At 47.4% G+C, this 22,465-nt stretch overlaps 1 protein-coding gene across 1 annotated transcript in view; it reads left to right on the plus strand.

Moving 5' to 3' along the window:
* Positions 1-22,465, plus strand: part of hook3 (hook microtubule-tethering protein 3) — a 68,746-nt gene that overhangs the window by 12,906 nt on the left and 33,375 nt on the right. The window contains exons 2-9 of the mRNA XM_031826042.1: positions 7,425-7,510; positions 7,693-7,765; positions 7,879-8,062; positions 8,746-8,813; positions 9,441-9,503; positions 12,477-12,560; positions 17,759-17,922; positions 20,393-20,533. Coding sequence (XP_031681902.1) covers positions 7,425-7,510; positions 7,693-7,765; positions 7,879-8,062; positions 8,746-8,813; positions 9,441-9,503; positions 12,477-12,560; positions 17,759-17,922; positions 20,393-20,533 — 863 coding nt within the window. The remainder of the gene's footprint in view (positions 1-7,424; positions 7,511-7,692; positions 7,766-7,878; positions 8,063-8,745; positions 8,814-9,440; positions 9,504-12,476; positions 12,561-17,758; positions 17,923-20,392; positions 20,534-22,465) is intronic.

A 22,465-nucleotide genomic window follows, 5' to 3' on the forward strand; every position in this document is an offset into this window, starting at 1 on the left:
CAATACATCCACCATTCTGACCCTGAACACCACACTCCAACACCATCATTAAGTTTGCTGACAACACGACTGGTAGGCCTGATCACCAACAATGATGAGACAGGCTATAGGGAGGTCGTCAGTGACCTGGCAGTGTGGTGTCAGGACAACAACCTCTCCCTCAACGTCAGGACAACAACCTCTCCCTCAACGTCAGTGTGGTGTCAGGACAACAACCTCTCCCTCAACGTCAGGACAACAACCTCTCCCTCACCGTCAGTGTGGTGTCAGGACAACAACCTCTCCCTCAACATCAGGACAACAACCTCTCCCTCAACATCAGTGTGGTGTCAGGACAACAACCTCTCCCTCAACGTCAGTGTGGTATCAGGACAACAACCTCTCCCTCAACGTCAGGACAACAACCTCTCCCTCAACGTCAGTGTGGTGTCAGGACAACATCCTCTCCCTCAACGTCCGCAAGACAAAGGAGATAATCGTGGACTACAGAAAACGGAGGGCAGAGTACCCCCCCCCCCCCCCCCCCCCCCCCCCCATCTAAATCGACGGGGCTGTAGTGGAGTTCCTCTGTGTCCACATCACTAAGTAAATAACATTGTCCACACACACCAACACAGTTGTGAGGAAGACACGACAACACCTCTTACCCCTCAGGAGGTTGAAAAGATTTGGCATGGGTCTTCAGATTCTCTGATCTTCAAAGTTCTACAGCTGCACAATCGAGAGCATCTTGACCCATCACCGCTTGGTATGGCAACTGTTTGGCATCCGACCACAAGGCGCTACAGAGGGTAGTGCCTACAACCCAATACATTACTGGGGCCGAGCTCCCTGCCATCCAAGACCTCTATACCAGGTGGTGGTGAGGACAGTCCAGTACATCACTGGGGCCAGGCTCCCTGCCATCCAGGACCTCTATACCAGAGGGTGGTGCGGACAGCCCAGTACATCACTGGAGGCCAGGCTCCCTGCCATCCAGGACCTCTATATCAGAGGGTGGTGAGGACATCCCAGTACATCACTGGGGCCCAGCTACCTGCCATCCAGGACCTCTATACCAGGTGGTGGTGAGGACAGTCCAGTACATCACTGGGGCCCAGCTACCTGCCATCCAGGACCTCTATACCAGGTGGTGGTGAGGACAGTCCAGTACATCACTGGGGCCAGGCTCCCTGCCATCCAGGACCTCTCTACCAGAGGGTGGTGCGGACAGCCCAGTACATCACTGGGGCCAGGCTCCCTGCCATCCAGGACCTTTATACCAGGCGGTGTCAGAGAAAAGCCCTAAAAATTGTCAGAATCCAGCCACCCAAGTCATACAGAACAGTATGACTTGGGTGGCTGGATTCTGACAATTTTTAGGGCTTTTCTCTGACACCGCCTGGTATAAAGGTCCTGGATGGCAGGGAGCCTGGCCCCAGTGATGTACTGGGCTGTCCGCACCACCCTCTTTGCTACCAAACGGCACCGATTTACCAAGTCTGGAACCAACAGGATACTGAACAGCTTCTACCCTCGAGCCATAAGACTAAATAACAGAGCATGATGTAAGTGGTAACAATAATTTATTCCAATAGCATAATTATTGTTTGACACTTTCATTTTCTTGTGTTTCTCATAGCCTGCCATGCGGAGTCATGGCACAGTAGGCTATTTACTGTGTGTTGATTGACAACTGAACAGCAAGTGTTGACTAGTTTTATAAAAGGTATCAAACTGAATAAAGTCGATCTCCTATTAGCCCTTTGCCATTCCTAAATCATTCAGCTTGGTTATTATGTCCATGGTATCGCTTCTGGACAAGTAAACCAAATGATTTCTTAGGTTTCATAAGATGTCGGGGCTTGTCCCAGACAGTCTCGTCAGTCAGTGAGAGAGACGTTCATTTTGGCTCCCTAATTCGCATAGGCTACTGGTAGACCGAGGCTTTGTGATGATTATCTGCAGATCAGTTATGAAGAGGGTGAATCATCACTGCAGGAACAATAGGGAGGCATAGGTAGAGCCTCATTCTGGTCCAAATATGTTTTTATTGACCTTTTTTAAGTAGGGAATCAACTAAATATGTTGAATAGTAGAAAGAGGAGGGAGGGAAGCGCTACTAAGGTACACAATAGTACATGTTGGTAGACAGAAGGTGCTCTTTGGTAAAAAGGGTAAATTGGTCATCAAAAAGGAGGACCAAGGCCCTCTTCATATAATTTATTAAAATGCCTTTATTTGTATGGTGTGTTCAATAGAAAATTTGCCAAGGAAGAGTCAAATCAAAGAAAAACCCACACCAAACTTAGACAGGAAGCAAACCAAAATGTGCTGCAAAAACAAAAACCGCTAAATCAGATTTTTGTTTTTCAAGAAATCAAGTGGGGAGAGGCAACTAAAGGTGTATCAAGACAACAGGAGCACTGGGCCAGACACTCTTAAATAGAACCTGGACCAGCTCAGGTGAAACACCTTCCCACTAACGAGATGGACAAGCCAGCACAGGTGTAAGACAAACTGACTAACGAGGTGACACCAATCGGGTGCGCCCTACGTGCTAACGTCCCAACCTCAAAACATAAATGGAAAAACCAAAGCCTGTCACACTTTCCTCCTTCAGGCAACACATTTGTCCTGTATTTTGTTATAGACAAGTTTCCTCATCACCAACAAAACAACTTTCATTGCACAACATAATGAACTGAAATGCTGTTTCTTCTTAAATGTGTCGCATTCTCCAATGTAAACATAGTGTCTCCTGGCTGTCAACATTTTTTTTTTTTTTAACTCTAACTTTTCAAAATGATTCCACCAATCTGATAACCCCTCAAAGTGGATGCCAGTGACAAACTCTACCACAAAGTGGCAGAATGATATCATGATTATTTTCATCAATCCACTGGGTATGAAAGCTGCAATATGTAACAATGCCAAATTCACAGATCTATAACACATATTTCTATCTCATTGAGAGCCAGTCTAAGAAGCGGTAGATCTGTTCTGTGTGTGCTATTTCTATGCTTCCTGTCCTTAAGTTTCATCTTTGCATCTTTTACTTTCGTTTTTTCTACACCAGCTTCAAACAGCTGGTTTATAGCCAACCATTATAGCCAACCATTATAGCCAACCATTATAGCCAACCATTATAGCCAATCATTATAGCCAACCATTATAGCCAATCATTATAGCCAATCATTCGTTACTCATTGTGTATTAATTCCTTTTTGTGTTATTATTTTTTTCTATTTTTCTCTCTGCATTGTGGGTAAGGACCTGTAAGTAGGCATTTCACTGTTAGTCTACACCTGTTGTTTACCAACCATGTGATTTGATTTCACTTTTATTTGACCTTTTATTTAACCAGGCAAGATCAGTTAGGAACAAATTCTTATTTTCAATGACAGCCCAGGAACAGTGGGTTAACTGCCTGTTCAGGGCCAGAACGACAGATTTGTACCTTGTCAGCTCGGGTATTCGAACTTGCAACCTTTCGGTTACTAGTCCAACGCTCTAACCACTAGGCTACCTGCCTCCTCAACACTCTAACCACTAGGTCTACCTGCTGCCTCTACACTCTAACCACTAGGCTACCTGCTGCCTCTACACTCTAACCACTAGGCTACCTGCCACCTCTACACTAACCACTAGGCTACCTGCCACCTCTACACTCTAACCACTAGGCTACCCTGCCGCCTCTACACTCTAACCACTAGGCTACCTGCTGCCTCTACACTCTAACCACTAGGCTACCTGCCTCCTCTACACTCTAACCACTAGGCTACCTGCCGCCTCTACACTCTAACCACTAGGCTACCCTGATCACACATGAGCATGGCGCCTGCCACCTCTACACTCTAACCACTAGGCTACCTGCCACCTCTACACTCTAACCACTAGGCTACCTGCCGCCTCTACACTCTAACCACTAGGCTACCTGCCGCCTCTACACTCTAACCACTAGGCTACCTGCCGCCTCTACACTCTAACCACTAGGCTACCTGCCGCCTCTACACTCTAACCACTAGGCTACCCTGATCACACATGAGCATGGCGCCTGCCACCTCTACACTCTAACCACTAGGCTACCCTGATCACACATGAGCATGGCGCCTGCCACCTCTACACTCTAACCACTAGGCTACCCTGATCACACATGAGCATGGCGCCTGCCACCTCTACACTCTAACCACTAGGCTACCCTGATCACACATGAGCATGGCGCCTGCCACCTCTACACTCTAACCACTAGGCTACCCTGATCACACATGAGCATGGCGCCTGCCACCTCTACACTCTAACCACTAGGCTACCCTGATCACACATGAGCATGGCGCCTGCCACCTCTACACTCTAACCACTAGGCTACCCTGATCACACATGAGCATGGCGCCTGCCACCTCTACACTCTAACCACTAGGCTACCCTGATCACACATGAGCATGGCGCCTGCCACCTCTACACTCTAACCACTAGGCTACCCTGATCACACATGAGCATGGCGCCTGCCACCTCTACACTCTAACCACTAGGCTACCCTGATCACACATGAGCATGGCGCCTGCCACCTCTACACTCTAACCACTAGGCTACCCTGATCACACATGAGCATGGCGCCTGCCACCTCTACACTCTAACCACTAGGCTACCCTGATCACACATGAGCATGGCGCCTGCCACCTCTACACTCTAACCACTAGGCTACCCTGATCACACATGAGCATGGCGCCTGCCACCTCTACACTCTAACCAGCGCCTGCCACCTCTACACTCTAACCAGCGCCTGCCACCTCTACACTCTAACCAGCGCCTGCCACCTCTACACTCTAACCACTAGGCCACCAGAGGTGTAAAGTACTTAAGTAGTTTTTGGGGGTATCTGTACTTTACTATTTTTTATTTTTGCCAACTTTTACTTCACTACATTCCTAAAGAAAAGAGTGTTATTTTTTACTCCATACATTTTCCCTGATACCCAAAAGTACTCGTTACATTTTGAATGCTTAGCAGGACAGGAAAATGGTCAAATTTACACACTTGTCAAGAGAACATCCCTGGTCATCTACACTGCCTCTGATCTGGAGGACTCACTAAACAGAGAACATCCCTGGTCATCTCTACTGCCTCTGATCTGGAGGACTCACTAAACAGAGAACATCCCTGGTCATCTACACTGCCTCTGATCTGGAGGACTCACTAAACAGAGAACATCCCTGGTCATCTACACTGCCTCTGATCTGGAGGACTCACTAAACAGAGAACATCCCTGGTCATCTACACTGCCTCTGATCTGGAGGACTCACTAAACAGAGAACATCCCTGGTCATCTACACTGCCTCTGATCTGGAGGACTCACTAAACAGAGAACATCCCTGGTCATCTACACTGCCTCTGATCTGGAGGACTCACTAAACAGAGAACATCCCTGGTCATCTCTACTGCCTCTGATCTGGAGGACTCACTAAACAGAGAACATCCCTGGTCATCTACACTGCCTCTGATCTGGAGGACTCACTAAACAGAGAACATCCCTGGTCATCCCTACTGCCTCTGATCTGGAGGACTCACTAAACACACATTCTTCATTTTCAAATTATGCCTGAGCGTTGGAGTGTGCCCCTGGCTATCCGTAAAAAAAAATAAGTACCAATAATTATGCCGTCTGGTTTGCTTAATATGGTTTATACTTTTACTTTTGATACTTAGGTACATTTTAATAATTACATTTACTTTTGATACTTAGGTACATTTTAATAATTACATTTACTTTTGATACTTAGGTACATTTTAATAATTACATTAACTTTTGATACTTAGGTACATTTTAGTAATTACATTTACTTTTGATACTTAGGTACATTTTAGTAATTACATTTACTTTTGATACTTAGGTACATTTTAATAATTACATTTACTTTTGATACTTAGGTACATTTTAGTAATTACATTAACTTTTGATACTTAGGTACATTTTAATAATTACATTTACTTTTGATACTTAGGTACATTTTAATAATTACATTTACTTTTGATACTTAGGTACATTTTAATAATTACATTTACTTTTGATACTTAGGTACATTTTAATAATTACATTTACTTTTGATACTTGGGTACATTTTAATAATTACATTTACTTTTGATACTTGGGTACATTTTAATAATTACATTTACTTTTGATACTTGGGTACATTTTAATAATTACATTTACTTTTGATACTTAGGTACATTTTAATAATTACATTTACTTTTGATACTTAGGTACATTTTAATAATTACATTTACTTTTGATACTTGAGGTTATTTAAAACCAAATACTTTCACTTTTACTGAAGTCGTATTTTACTGGTTGACTTTCACTTTTACTTGATTCTTTTTCTATTAAGCGATCCTTTTACTCAAGTATGACAATTGAGTACTTTTTCTTGACATCCTATCTGACAGAGCAGCCGAGCCACAAGCAGGTCACAGGCACATTGACGGGGAGTTTATCAACTCTACAGTCACATTCCTCTATTACTCGAGCTGGCGTCACGTGACCTGATGCTCTGAGATGGAAACTCATTTTGAGCCTCCATTATTTCAACACCAAGTCAGTGGAGAGCCTGTGAAACCAGACTGCTACTAGACAGACAGACAGAGAAGGGGTGAACGAGTGGGAGAGGACAGGAGAGACTCACAGCTGTGTTTTTCTAGGACTCCCTAGAGGGCTGGGGGGGGGGGGGGTTTAGACTGGCAACACTGCTGGGTCTGGTTCATGAGAGAGAGAGAGGGAGAGAGAGAGACTTTTACTAATTTCCTGTGAAAATCAGAGTGGCCTCAAGGCTCAAACTAATCATTTGTAGAGTTCCATTCCATTTTTGCAAAGGAAGTTGGGAATGTACAGTGGCCATGTGATGAATGAATAGGGACGAGCGCTAGGTGTCAAGTGATGATGGATACGACTTAAGGTGTGGGTATCTCTTTCTATTTATTTTTTTTACCCCTTTTTGCTTCCCAAATTCGTGGTATCCAATTGGTAGTTACAGTCTTGTCTCATCGCCGCAACTCCCCTACGGACTCGGGAGAGGCGAAGGTCGAGAGCCGCGTGTCCTCTGAAACACAACACAACCCAACCAAACCGCACTGCTTCTTGACACAATGTCAGCTTAACCTGGAAGCCAGCTGCACCAATGTGTCGGAGGAAACACCGTACACCTGGGGACCGTGTCAGCGTGCACTGCGCCCGGCCCGCCACAGGGGTCGCTAGTGCGCAATGGGACAAGAACATCCCTGCCGGCAAAACCCTCCCCCTAACCCGGACGACGCTCCCGGTCGCGGCCGGCTGCGACAGAGCCTGGACTTGAACCCAGAATCTCTAGTGGCACAGCTAGGTGTGGGTATCTCTGTAATATTTCATAGTGGGAAATGATTGTTTTTCTAAATTGTCCTTTTTTTACATCTAGATCCAGACGTTTGGATTGGAGGCACCATGCAAAACAGTGGACGATCTCACAAGTGGAGTTGTCATGGCCCAGGCCCTACAGAAAATGTAAGTGTCAATTTAAATATATATATATTTTTTTTAACTGCTGGAAATAAGTTTTGTGAAACCATTAAGCCAGGCGTTGTTGCCAGGCGTTGTTGCCAGGCGTTGTTGCCAGGCGTTTTGTTGCCAGGCGTTGTTGCTGTGTCTTCCTCCTGTATGTGACCACTTACCTTTCTCTCCTCCAGAGACATCGTGTATTTCACTGACAACTGGATCAGTAGGATCAAGCCTGAGGTGGGAGATAACTGGCGGCTAAAGGTATAATGATGATGATGGTTTTAATACACTGTCTTTATGTGTTGCTGCCATCTGCTCTAAAGCCCTTGTCAGTGCCACAGTCCCAATATCACATCTTCCCTCTTCCCTTTCAGATCAGTAATCTAAAGAAGGTGTTGAAAGGTATACTGGACTACAACCAGGAAGTCCTTCAACAGCAGATCAATGACTTCACCCTGCCAGACATCAACCTGATTGGAGAACACTCAGACGCTGCAGAGCTGGGCAGGATGCTGCAACTCATACTAGGCTGTGCTGTCAACTGTGAGCAGAAACAAGGTCTGTTGGCCGGTTCAGCATGGGCTAAGATGTCTCTATAGGCTGTCTCTGTTGTGTCTCTGAAGAAGCGCTCATGATTGTTGTTACTATTGGTTGTTATTGTGCACGGCCCGGGTCCTCGAGCCTGGACGGGGCACGGCCCGGTCCTCGAGTCTAAACCCAGTGTGTTCAACTCTTTCACTACAAGGTCCAGAGCCTGCTGGTTTTCTGTTCTACTTGATAATTAATTGCACCCACCTGGTGTCCCAGGTCTAAACCAGTCTCTGAATAGAGGGTAATCCCCCACCTGGTTTCCCAGGTCTAAATCAGTCCCTGATTAGAGGGGAATCACCCACCTGGTGTCCCTGGTTTAAATCAGTCCCTGATTAGAGGGGAATCCCCCACCTGGTGTCCCAGGTCTAAATCAGTCCCTGATTTTAGAGGGGAACAATGAAAACAATGCGGTGGAACTTGGAGGTCCAGAAGGGTCTAGACAGTGTCCAGAGTTGAGGTTTGAAGGGTCTAGACAGTGTCCAGAGTTCAGTTGAGGATGTGTTTTAAGATGAGAGACTTCCAGTTTATCTTCAACATTCAACATCTCAAGGCTTCGTCACGCTCAGTTGTTGTCATGGTGTATCTGAGCTTCTTAGACTGAACATGTAGTCATTCACTCTGTCTCTCTCTCTCTCTCTCTGCCCTTCTAGAGAACATCCAGACCATAATGATGCTGGAGGAATCTGTTCAACATGTTGTCATGACAGCCATTCAAGAGGTAGGCCTTTGTAAACATTTGAAAGGACTTTGTGCTTGACTCGAGATGCATATCCTGCATCCTCATATGACACGTCCTACACTGTGTAGGGTCTCCATGTGTTCTAACTGATGACATCACACTGTGTAGGGTCTCCATGTGTTGTAACTGATGACATCACACTGTGTAGGGTCTCCATGTGTTCTAACTGATGACATCACACTGTGTAGGGTCTCCATGTGTTCTAACTGATGACATCACACTGTGTAGGGTCTCCATGTGTTGTAACTGATGACATCACACTGTGTAGGGTCTCCATGTGTTCTAACTGATGACGTCACACTGTGTAGGGTCTCCATGTGTTGTAACTGATGACGTCACACTGTGTAGGGTCTCCATGTGTTCTAACTGATGACATCACACTGTGTAGGGTCTCCATGTGTTCTAACTGATGACATCACACTGTTTAGGGTCTCCATGTGTTCTAACTGATGACATCACACTGTGTAGGGTCTCCATGTGTTCTAACTGATGACATCACACTGTGTAGGGTCTCCATGTGTTGTAACTGATGACATCACACTGTGTAGGGTCTCCATGTGTTCTAACTGATGACATCACACTGTGTATTGTCTCCATGTTTTGTAGCTGATGAGCAAAGAGTGCCCAGTTATTGGAGGAAATGAATCATACGCTGACATCGATAGACAGGTAAGATGATACGATGTTCCAGAGAATGTTTATATCTTAAGAACTACCCATCCCGGATCCGGGAGAATTGTCATCAACTACACTAAGCATAGCGCAACGGTCAAAAAATATTACTAGAAAATATTCATATTCATGAAATCACAAGTGAAATATAGTGAAACACAGCTTAGCCTTTTGTTAATCACCATGTCATCTCAGATTTTGAAATGATGCTTTACAGCCAAAGCAAGACAAGCGTTTGTGTAAGTTTATCTAGCATAGCATTATGTCCAGCTAGCAGCAGGAAGCTTGGTCACGAAAATCAGAAAAGCATTCAAATTAACCGTTTACCTTTGATGATCTTCAGATGTTTTCACTCACGAGACTCCCAGTTAGACAGCAAATGTTCCTTTTGTTCCATAAAGATTATTTTTATACCCAAAATACCTCTGTTTGTTTGTCACGTTATGTTCAGAAATCCACCGGTCACAACAATGCCCCAAAAAATATCTAATTATATCCATAATATCGACAGAAACATGGCAAACGTTTTTTATAATCAATCCTCAAGGTGTTTTTCAAATATCTATTCGATAATATATCAACTGGGACAATTGGCTTTTCAGTAGGAGCGAGAGGAAAAATTGCTACCTCTGTCTTTTACGCAAGAATCACTCTGAGAGCCCTCAGCTGGTCACTTACGCAATGTAGTCGTTTACACTCATTCTTCAACATAAAGGCGTGAAACTACGTCAAAATGCTGTTGACACCTTAGGGAATACGTAGAAAAAGGAATCTGGTTGATATCCCTTTCAATGGCTAATAGGGGCGCATAGGAAGACACCGGTTTCAAAATAAGAGGCACTTCCTGATTGGATTTTCCTCAGGGTTTCGCCTGCAATATCAGTTCTGTTATACTCACAGACAATATTTTGACAGTTTTGGAAACTTTAGAATGTTTTCTATCATAAGCTGTCAATTATATGCATATTCTAGCATCGGGTCCTGAGAAATAGGAGGTTTACTTTGGGAATGTTATTTTTCCCAAAATAAAAATCGTGCCCCCTAGTTTCAAAAGGCTAGAAATAACCCTCTGGAAAAGTGGTCATCAAATTTGATCTCATCTTCACAGTCTGCTTAAACTAATAACACTATTGTATTTTTCTCATCTATATTGAATGTATCATTTAAACATTCACAGTGTAGGTTGGAAACATTATGTGAACCCCCCTAGGCTAATTACTTCTCCAAAAGCTAATGGGAGTCAGGAGTAAGCTAACCTGGAGTCCAATCAATGAGACGAGATTGGAGATGTTGGTTAGAGCTGACTTTCCCTATAAAAAACACTCACTAAACTTGAGTTTGCTATTCACAAGAAGCATTGCCTGATGTGAACCACGCCTCGAACAAAATAGATCTCAAAAAGACCTAAGATTAAGAATTGTTGACTTGCATAAAGCTGGAAAGGGTTACAAAAGTATCTCTAAAATCCTTGATGTTCATCAGTCCACGGTAAGACAAATTGTCTCTAAATGGAGAAAGTTCAGCACTGTTGCTACTCTCCCTAGGAGTGGCCTTCCTGCAAAGATGACTGCAAGAGCACAGCGCAGAATGCTCAATGAGGTTAAGAAGAATCCTAGAACGTCAGCTTAAGACTTACAGAAATCTCTGGAACATGGTAACATCTCTGCTGATACGTAAAACACTAAACAAGAATGGTGTTAATGGGAGGACACCACAGAAGAAGCCACCGCTGTCTAAAAAAAAACATTGCTGCAAGTCTGAAGTTTGCAAAAGAGCACCTGGATGTTCCACAGCTCTACTGGCAAAATATTCTTTGGACAGATGAAACTACATTTGAATTGTTTGGAAGGATGACACAACACTATGTGTGGAGGGAAAAAAGGCACAGGACACCAACATCAAAACATCATCCCAACTGTAAACTATGGTGGAGGGAGCATCACGGTTTGGGGCTGCTTTGCTGCCTCAGGGCCTGGACTGCTTGCTATCATCAACGGAAAAACGAATTCCCCAGTTTATCATGACATTTTGCAGGAGAATGTAAGGCTATCTGTCCGCCAATTGAAGCTCAACAGAAGTTGGGTGATGCAACAGGACAACAACCCAAAACACAGAAGTAAATCAACAACAGAATGGCTTCAACAGAAGAATAGTCTTCTGGAGTCGCCAAGTCAGAGTCCTGACCTCAACCAGATTGAGATGCTGTGGCATGACCTTGAGCGGTTCACACCAGACATCCTGGTGCTGAACTGAAACAGTTTTGTAAAGAGGAATGGTCCAAAATTCCTCCTGACCGTTGTACAGGTTTGATCCGCAACTACAGAAAACGTTTGGTTGAGGTTATTGCTGCCAAAGGAGGGTCAACCAGTTATTAAATCCAAGGGTTCACATACTTTTCCCACCCTGCACTGTCAATGTTGACATGGTGTGCTCAATAAAGACATGAAAACGTTTAATTGTTTGTGTTATTAGTTTAAACTGTGTTTGTCTGTTGTTGTGACCTAGATAAAGTTCAGATCTAATTTTAGGACCAATTTATGCAGAAAGGTATTTCCAAAGGGTTCTTACCACTGTATATTAGAGTAAGCAGTTGAAGTCGGACGTTTACATGCACTTAGGTTGGAGTCATTAAAACTCATTTTTCAATCACTCCACAAATTTCTTGTTAACAAATTATAGTTTTGGCAAGTCAGTTAGGACATCTACTTTGTGCATGACACAAGTAACTTTTCCAACAATTGTTTACAGACAGATTATTTCACTTATAATTCACTGTATCACAATTCCAGTGGGTCAGAAGTTTACATACACTAAGTTGACTGTGCCTTTAAACAGCTTGGAAAATTTATGGAGAAACCCAGGTATTTCCATACTTTTACTTGCCACTGTACAATAAAGATGATTTTAGTGTATCAGCATTTATTTGTGATTTTTCCATGTCAATTCTGACATATTAGTTTTTATTTCCAGCTGAAGAAGACCGTGGAGGATCTGAACGACGCTCTAGTCACCAAGGAGGAGATCGCACAGAGATGTCACGAGCTGGACATGCAGGTTGGCCTCAAGTTTGGGTTTAATTGCTTTATGTGAACAGGTGCTCGGACTCTGACTGCATTATTGTCGACGGTTACAGGTCATAGTTCGAACTAGAAGAAAAAGAAACGAACACCTATTAAGACGAGGTGCTGGCTAGCGGAGTAGAACACCTATTCAGACGAGGTGCTGGCTAGCGGAGTAGAACACCTATTAAGACGAGGTGCTGGCTAGCGGAGTAGAACACCTATTAAGACGAGGTGCTGGCTAGCGGAGTAGAACACCTATTAAGACGAGGTGCTGGCTAGTGGAGTAGAACACCTATTCAGACGAGGTGCTGGCTAGCGGAGTAGAACACCTATTAAGACGAGGTGCTGGCTAGCGGAGTAGAACACCTATTCAGACGAGGTGCTGGCTAGCGGAGTAGAACACCTATTCAGACGAGGTGCTGGCTAGCGGAGTAGAACACCTATTAAGACGAGGTGCTGGCTAGCGGAGTAGAACACCTATTAAGACGAGGTGCTGGCTAGCGGAGTAGAACACCTATTCAGACGAGGTGCTGGCTAGCGGAGTAGAACACCTATTCAGACGAGGTGCTGGCTAGCGGAGTAGAACACCTATTCAGACGAGGTGCTGGCTAGCGGAGTAGAACACCTATTCAGACGAGGTGCTGACTAGCGGAGTAGAACACCTATTCAGACGAGGTGCTGACTAGCGGAGTAGAACACCTATTCAGACGAGGTGCTGGCTAGCGGAGTAGAACACCTATTCAGACGAGGTGCTGGCTAGCGGAGTAGAACACCTATTCAGACGAGGTGCTGGCTAGCGGAGTAGAACACCTATTCAGACGAGGTGCTGGCTAGCGGAGTAGAACACCTATTCAGACGAGGTGCTGGCTAGCGGAGTAGAACACCTATTAAGACGAGGTGCTGGCTAGCGGAGTAGAACACCTATTAAGACGAGGTGCTGGCTAGCGGAGTAGAACACCTATTCAGACGAGGTGCTGGCTAGCGGAGTAGAACACCTATTCAGACGAGGTGCTGGCTAGCGGAGTAGAACACTAGAACAGAAAGGAGAGCCGCACACTCTAGGAGCTAGGTATAATATATACCCTGATGAAGACAGCTGGCTGTCGAAACGTTGGTAATTACATTTTTGCATCTGAGCTCCTAGAGTGTGCAGCTCTCTTTTTTATTTTCTAGGTCATAGTTCACCATGGTGTCCTGATCACGGGCTGTAAGTTTTGACGCAATATTGTTCTGGTCCACCCGACTGAACGTTAGTTTTTAGGACTGATGCCCGCCTGAACGTTTGTTTTAGGACTGATGCCCGCCTGAACGTTTGTTTTAGGACTGATGCCCGCCTGAACGTTCGTTTTAAGACTGATGGAAAACCTTTTTGTCATCATTTTAACGTCGCCAGATTGACTTTAGATGCAGTATAACGCTAGCTAGCTAGCTAATATTGAGGGGAGACCTCCAGATTTTAGCCTGCTAAAGTTAGCATTGCTAGCTATTTTTGACAAACTTCGCTAGCTAATGACAACATTGCCATCAGTCTAAAGTAGGAATTTGACGACATGCTAAATATTTGCTTACTTTAGCATCGTCATCCTATTTCCAGGTCGCTGTAGTGTAATTTACACTAAACATTCGCTAGCCTCCATCTTTTCCATTCACCTGTTCTATTCTCCTGTCTAAAATGAACCTCCATTATTCTGTGCCTTGCTTTGAAGGCCTTCCATGTACAGGAGCAGCGAGATCGACTGAGGTTAGAGTTTATTGAACTAGAAAAGGGTGAATTACACCTTTAAAAAAAAAAAAATATTCCTAATTTCTCTCAGTCCTTGTCGTTTTGCCGTGTGATTTGAAAGCCCTGGATTTGCAGTCTGCTTCTATAACAGCGTCTCCTGATTTTGAGATCAGGCTCCTTTTAACTGTGTCTGCGTTTCAGACAGTGTCCTAATCACTATACTGTGCACTACTGTTCACCAGAGCCTTATTGGCCAGCTGACCTGTCCACCTCAGTGCTGTGTCACCAGGTGGAGATCCATGCATTCGCTAATACCTTTGCTAGTAAGGTAATGTGGCTGGAGAATAGTTCTTTAAGAGCTTACACTTTAGGATGTCTCTCTGGGGGCCAGAAGAAAACACATGTTTGTTGTTGAACTGGTGTTTCACAGTGCAGTAGGTCTCTGTTTTAGGGTTAGGTGTTTCACAGTGCAGTAGGTCTCTGTTTTAGGGTTAGGTGTTTCACAGTGCAGTAGGTCTCTGTTTTAGGGTTAGGTGTTTCACAGTGCAGTAGGTCTCAGTTTTAGGGTTAGGTGTTTCACAGTGCAGTAGGTCTCTGTTTTAGGGTTAGGTGTTTCACAGTGCAGTAGGTCTCTGTTTTAGGGTTAGGTGTTTTACAGTGCAGTAGGTCTCTGTTTTAGGGTTAGGTGTTTTACAGTGCAGTAGGTCTCTGTTTTAGGGTTAGGTGTTTCACAGTGCAGTAGGTCTCTGTTTTAGGGTTAGGTGTTTCACAGTGCAGTAGGTCTCTGTTTTAGGGTTAGGTGTTTCACAGTGCAGTAGGTCTCTGTTTTAGGGTTAGGTGTTTTACAGTGCAGTAGGTCTCTGTTTTAGGGTTAGGTGTTTTACAGTGCAGTAGGTCTCTGTTTTAGGGTTAGGTGTCTCACAGTGCAGTAGGTCTCTGTTTTAGGGTTAGGTGTTTCACAGTGCAGTAGGTCTCTGTTTTAGGGTTAGGTGTTTTACAGTGCAGTAGGTCTCTGTTTTAGGGTTAGGTGTTTCAGTAGGTCTCTGTGTTTTAGGGTTAGGTGTTTCAGTAGGTCTCTGTGTTTTAGGGTTAGGTGTTTCAGTAGGTCTCTGTGTTATAGGGTTAGGTGTTTCAGTAGGTCTCTGTGTTTTAGGGTTAGGTGTTTCAGTAGGTCTCTGTGTTTTAGGGTTAGGTGTTTCACAGTGCAGTAGGTCTCTGTTTTAGGGTTAGGTGTTTTACAGTGCAGTAGGTCTCTGTTTTAGGGTTAGGTGTTTTACAGTGCAGTAGGTCTCTGTTTTAGGGTTAGGTGTTTCACAGTGCAGTAGGTCTCTGTTTTAGGGTTAGGTGTTTTACAGTGCAGTAGGTCTCTGTTTTAGGGTTAGGTGTTTCAGTAGGTCTCTGTGTTTTAGGGTTAGGTGTTTCAGTAGGTCTCTGTGTTTTAGGGTTAGGTGTTTCAGTAGGTCTCTGTGTTATAGGGTTAGGTGTTTCAGTAGGTCTCTGTGTTTTAGGGTTAGGTGTTTCAGTAGGTCTCTGTGTTTTAGGGTTAGGTGTTTCACAGTGCAGTAGGTCTCTGTGTTATAGGGTTAGGTGTTCCACAGTGCAGTAGGTCTCTGTGTTTTAGGGTTAGGTGTTTCACAGTGCAGTAGGTCTCTGTTTTAGGGTTAGGTGTTTCACAGTGCAGTAGGTCTCTGTGTTTTAGGGTTAGGTGTTTCAGTAGGTCTCTGTTTTCGTGCTAGGTTGCTTTATCAGCTGGTATGCTACATTTCACTTGAGCTTCCTGTTTTGATGAAGTCCTACACTGTAGTTATAACCACCATGACTGTTTCTGAAACACAACACAAATGCTTTACTTGTGTGTGTGTGTGTCCCACTACTACTTTTCTGAAAGCTTCTTTAATGAGGAGAATTGTGCTTACTGTGATATGTGGTTGTCTCACCTAGCTATCTGAAGATGAATGTACTGACTATGACTGGTCCACCTAGCTATCTGAAGATGAATGTACTGACTATGACTGGTCCACCTAGCTATCTGATGAATGTACTGACTATGACTGGTCCACCTAGCTATCTGATGAATGTACTGACTATGACTGGTCCACCTAGCTATCTGAAGATGAATGTACTGACTATGACTGGTCTACCTAGCTATCTGAAGATGAATGCTCTGACTATGACTGGTCCACCTAGCTATCTGGAGATGAATGTGCTGACTATGACTGGTCCACCTAGCTATCTGGGGATGAATGTACTGACTGTGACTAGTCCACCTAGCTATCTGAAGATGAATGTACTGACTATGACTGGTCCACCTAGCTATCTGAAGATGAATGTACTGACTATGACTGTGATATGTGGTTGTCTCACCTAGCTATCTGAAGATGAATGTACTGACTATGACTGGTCCACCTAGCTATCTGAAGATGAATGTACTGACTATGACTGGTCCACCTAGCTATCTGGAGATGAATGTACTGACTATGACTGGTCCACCTAGCTATCTGAAGATGAATGTACTGACTATGACTGGTCCACCTAGCTATCTGAAGATGAATGTACTGACTATGACTGGTCTACCTAGCTATCTGAAGATGAATGCTCTGACTATGACTGGTCCACCTAGCTATCTGGAGATGAATGCGCTGACTATGACTGGTCCACCTAGCTATCTGGGGATGAATGTATTGACTATGACTGGTCTACCTAGCTATCTGGAGATGAATGCACTGACTGTGACTGGTCCACTTAGCTATCTGATGAATGTACTGACTATGACTGGTCTACCTAGCTATCTGGAGATAAATGTACTGACTATGACTGGTCCACCTAGCTATCTGATGAATGTACTGACTATGTCTGGTCCACCTAGCTATCTGATGAATGTACTGACTATGACTGGTCCACCTAGCTATCTGATGAATGTACTGACTATGACTGGTCCACCTAGCTATCTGATGAATGTACTGACTATGACTGGTCCACCTAGCTATCTGATGAATGTACTGACTATGACTGGTCCACCTAGCTATCTGATGAATGTACTGACTATGACTGGTCCACCTAGCTATCTGATGAATGTACTGACTATGACTGGTCCACCTAGCTATCTGGAGATGAATGCGCTGACTAAGTCACTCTGGATAACAGCGTCTGCTAACTAACTGAAATATAAAACATGTGTGAGGTGAGTTTGTTCCTCACGTTGTTGAGAAGGCCACATAAAAGCACGTTGCCCAGTTTACACTGTAAGAGTTTTGTAGGTTTGCAGTTTGTTTTGTGCGATTTTTATTTATTTATTTATTATGATTTTGAAAGCAATTTGTGTGTTCATGTTTTATGTTTTAAGAAACATGTTGTGGTGTTTTTTTGTAAAAACTGAACTAAATAGTAGATGGTTTGTTCAATGATATGAGCCTCTCGGAAATGTTTAAAGTTGACCGTATTGACGTGTTTCCCTCCCCCCTCACCAGGTGGCAGCGCTACAGGAGGAGAGGGGTAGTCTCCTGGCTGAGAACCAGATCCTCATGGAGCGTCTCAACCAGTCTGACTCCATAGAAGACCTGAACAGCCCTGTAGGACGTAGACACCTGCAGCTGCAGACACAGCTAGAACATCTCCAGGAGGAGACATTCAGGTAACACTCTTAAGGTGGAGGGGTGGGGAGGGATGACCGGCAAACTGGTGGTGGCCTAGCTGGTTCTCTTCCCCACCTTAAGAGCACAATGAACGACAATGAACATGTTGTGGATGTGCGGTGGTGTTATAGGTCACCCTCACCCATGGGACCTCTCTCCCTGGGGGCCAGCGGTCTAGGTCACCCTCACCCATGGGACCTCTCTCCCTGGGGGCCAGCGGTCTAGGTCACCCTCACCCATGGGACCTCTCTCCCTGGGGGCCAGCGGTCTAGGTCACCCTCACCCATGGGACCGCTCTCCCTGGGGGCCAGCGGTCTAGGTCACCCTCACCCATGGGACCGCTCTCCCTGGGGGCCAGCGGTCTAGGTCACCCTCACCCATGGGACCTCTCTCCCTGGGGGCCAGCGGTCTAGGTCACCCTCACCCATGGGACCTCTCTCCCTGGGGGCCAGCGGTCTAGGTCACCCTCACCCATGGGACCTCTCTCCCTGGGGGCCAGCGGTCTAGGTCACCCTCACCCATGGGACCTCTCTCCCTGGGGGCCAGCGGTCTAGGTCACCCTCACCCATGGGACCTCTCTCCCTGGGGGCCAGCGGTCTAGGTCACCCTCACCCATGGGACCTCTCTCCCTGGGGGCCAGCGGTCTAGGTCACCCTCACCCATGGGACCTCTCTCCCTGGGGGCCAGCGGTCTAGGTCACCCTCACCCATGGGACCTCTCTCCCTGGGGCCAGCGGTCTAGGTCACCCTCACCCATGGGACCTCTCTCCCTGGGGGCCAGCGGTCTAGGTCACCCTCACCCATGGGACCTCTCTCCCTGGGGGCCAGCGGTCTAGGTGGGACCTCTCTCCCTGGGGGCCAGCGGTCTAGGTCACCCTCACCCATGGGACCTCTCTCCCTGGGGGCCAGCGGTCTAGGTCACCCTCACCCAGCTGAGTTTGATGATGATGAGTTGGGTTATTTGAATTAACTGTGTTGTGAAAGGGGCAAAAACCAAAACGTGCACTCCTTTGGGTTCGAGGACCAGTTTTGGGAAACGCTGGACAATGGGTTTCGGCGCTCATCCATTGTAGACCCCTCTCCTTCTGGGGCGGGAGACTGCCCTCCTTCTGGGGCGGTAGACCGGGTAAACCCCTCTCCTTCTGGGGCGGTAGACCCCTCTCCTTCTGGGGCGGTAGACCCCTCGCCTTCTGGGGCGGTAGACCCCTCTCTTTCTGGGGCGGTAGACTCCTCTCCTTCTGGGGCGGTAGACTCCTCTCCTTCTGGGGCGGTAGACTCCTCTCCTTCTGGGGCGGTAGACTCCTCTCCTTCTGGGGCGGTAGACTCCTCTCCTTCTGGGGCGGTAGACTCCTCTCCTTCTGGGGCGGTAGACCCCTCTCCTTCTGGGGCGGTAGACCCCTCTCCTTCTGGGGCGGTAGACTCCTCTCCTTCTGCGGCTGGATACCCCTCTCCTTCTTGGGCGTGAGACCCCTCTCCTTCTGGGGCGGGAGACCGGTTAGACCCCTCTCCTTTGGGGCGGTAGACCCCTCTCCTTTTGGGGCGGTAGACCGGGTAGACCCCTCTCCTTTTGGGGCGGTAGACCGGGTAGACCCCTCTCCTTTTGGGGCGGTAGACCGGGTAGACCCCTCTCCTTTTGGGGCGGTAGACCGGGTAGACCCCTCTCCTTCTGGGGCGGTAGACCCCTCTCCTTTTGGGGCGGTAGACCGGGTAGACCCCTCTCCTTCTGGGGGCTGTAGACCCCTCTCCTTCTGGGGCTGTAGACCCCTCTCCTTCTGGGGCGGTAGACCCCTCTCCTTCTGGGGCGGTAGACTCCTCTCCTTCTGCGGCTGGATACCCCTCTCCTTCTTGGGCGTGAGACCCCTCTCCTTCTGGGGCGGGAGACCGGTTAGACCCCTCTCCTTTTGGGGCGGTAGACCCCTCTCCTTTGGGGCGGTAGACCGGGTAGACCCCTCTCCTTTTGGGGCGGTAGACCGGGTAGACCCCTCTCCTTTTGGGGCGGTAGACCGGGTAGACCCCTCTCCTTTTGGGGCGGTAGACCGGGTAGACCCCTCTCCTTCTGGGGCGGTAGACCCCTCTCCTTTTGGGGCGGTAGACCGGGTAGACCCCTCTCCTTCTGGGGCTGTAGACCCCTCTCCTTCTGGGGCTGTAGACCCCTCTCCTTCTGGGGCGGTAGACCCCTCTCCTTCTGGGGCGGTAGACCCCTCTCCTTCTGGGGCGGTAGACCGCTCTCCTTCGGGGGCGTTTTCTAAGGCGCTTGGTACCCCTCCCCTCAACTGGAGCCGCACCATCTGGGCACAACATCCTCTAACAACTTTCAGAATTTCATTTTGCATTAAAATCTCATGTTGAAGCTTTTGAGGTACTGTGAGTGACCTGTGAGTTTGTTTATCCACATCTGTCATCACTGTGCGTGTTGTTGTTGTGTCAGTTTGGACTGAGGTGTATGTTTCTCTCTCTGGGGTGTCTGCAGAATGGAGGCAGCGAAGGATGACTATCGTATCCACTGTAGGGAGTTAGAGAAGGAGCTGACAGAGCTGAGAGGACAGAATGAAGAGCTCACATCCCTGGCTGACGAGGCCCAGACACTGAAGGACGAAATGGATGTACTCAGGTAGGAACTATATCCTAACCCCTATACCCTAACCCCTATACTCTATCCCTTACACCCTAACCCCCCTACACCCTAACCCCCCTACACCTTTACCCCCCTACACCCTAACCCTTAAACCCTAACCACCCTACAACCCTAACCCCCCTAAACCCTACACCCTAACCCCCCCTTACACCCCTAACCCCCTACACCCTAACCCCCCTACACCCTAACCCCCTCTTACAACACCTAACCCCCCTACACCCTAACAACCCCCTACACCCTAACCCCCCTACACCCTAACCCCCCCTTACACCCTAACCCCCCCTTACACCCTAACCCCCCCTACACCCTAACCCCTCCTACACCCGAACCCCCCTACAACCCTAACCCATACACCCTAACCCTTAAACCCTAACCACCCTACAAACCCTAACCCCCCTAAACCCTACAACCCTAACCCCCCCTTACACCCTAACCCCCTACACCCTAACCCCCTACACCCTAACCCCCCTACACCCTAACCCCCCTACACCCTAACCCCCCTACACCCTAACCCCCTCTTACAACCCTAACCCCCTACACACTAACCCCCCTACACCCTAACCCCCCCTTACACCCTAACCCCCCTACACCCTAACAACCCCCTACAACCCTAACCCCCCTACACCCTAACCCCCCTTACACCCTAACCCCCCCTACACCCTAACCCCTCCTACACCCGAACCCCCCCTACACCCTAACCCATACACCCTAACCCTTAAACCCTAAATACCCTACAACCCTAACCCCCCTAAACCCTAACCCCCCTAAACCCTACCCCCTACACCTTAACCCCCCCTACACCCTAACCCTCCTACACCCTAACCCCCCCTTACACCCTAACCCCCTACACCCTAACCCCCTACACCCTAACCCCCTACCACCCAACCCCCCCTTACACCCTAACCTCCCCTACACCCTAACCCCTCCTACATCCTAACCCCCTACACCCTAACCCCCCCTACACCCTAACCCCTCCTACACCCTAACCCCTCCTACACCCTAACCCCCCCTACACCCTAACCCCCCTACACCTTTACCCCGCTACAACCCTAACCCCTATACCCTAACCCCTACACCCTAACCCTTAACCCTAACCACCCTATACCCTAACCCCCCTAAACCCTACACCTTAACCCCCCCTACACCCTAACCCTCCTACAACCCTAACCCCTCCTACACCCTAACCCCCCCTACACACCCTAACCCTCCTATAGCCCAACCCCCCCTACAACCCTAACCCCCCTACACACCCTAACCCTCCCTACACCCTAACTCTCTCCTACACCCTAACCCCTACAACCCTAACCCCCCTAACACCCTATCCCTCCTACACCCTAACCCCTACAACCCTATCCCTCCTACACCATAACCCCTACAACCCTATCCATCCCTCCTACAACCTATCCCTCCTACACCTATCCCTCCTACACCCTATCCCTCCTACACCCTATCCCTCCTACACCCTAACCCCTACACCCTATCCCCCCTACACCCTATCCCCCCTACACCCTATCCCTCCTACACCCTAACCCTCCTACACCCTAACCCATACACCCTATCCCTCCTACACCCTATCCCTCCTACACCCTAACCCATACACCCTATCCCTCCTACACCCGAACCCATACACCCTATCCCTCCTACACCCTAACCCCCTACACGTTTACCCCCCTACACCCTAACCCCTACACCCTAACCCTTAAACCCTAACCACCCTACACCCTAACCCCCCTAAACCCTACACCCTAACCCCCCCTTACACCCTAACCCCCTAAACCCTACACCCTAACCCCCCCTTACACCCCTAACCCCCCTAACCCTAACCCCCTACACCCTAACCCCCTACACCCTAACCCCCCTACACCCTCCCCCCCTACACCCTAACCCCTCTACACCCTAAACCCCCTA

This window comes from Oncorhynchus kisutch, linkage group LG6 (assembly GCF_002021735.2).
Source record: "Oncorhynchus kisutch isolate 150728-3 linkage group LG6, Okis_V2, whole genome shotgun sequence".
NCBI classification, from domain to species: Eukaryota; Metazoa; Chordata; class Actinopteri; order Salmoniformes; family Salmonidae; genus Oncorhynchus; species Oncorhynchus kisutch.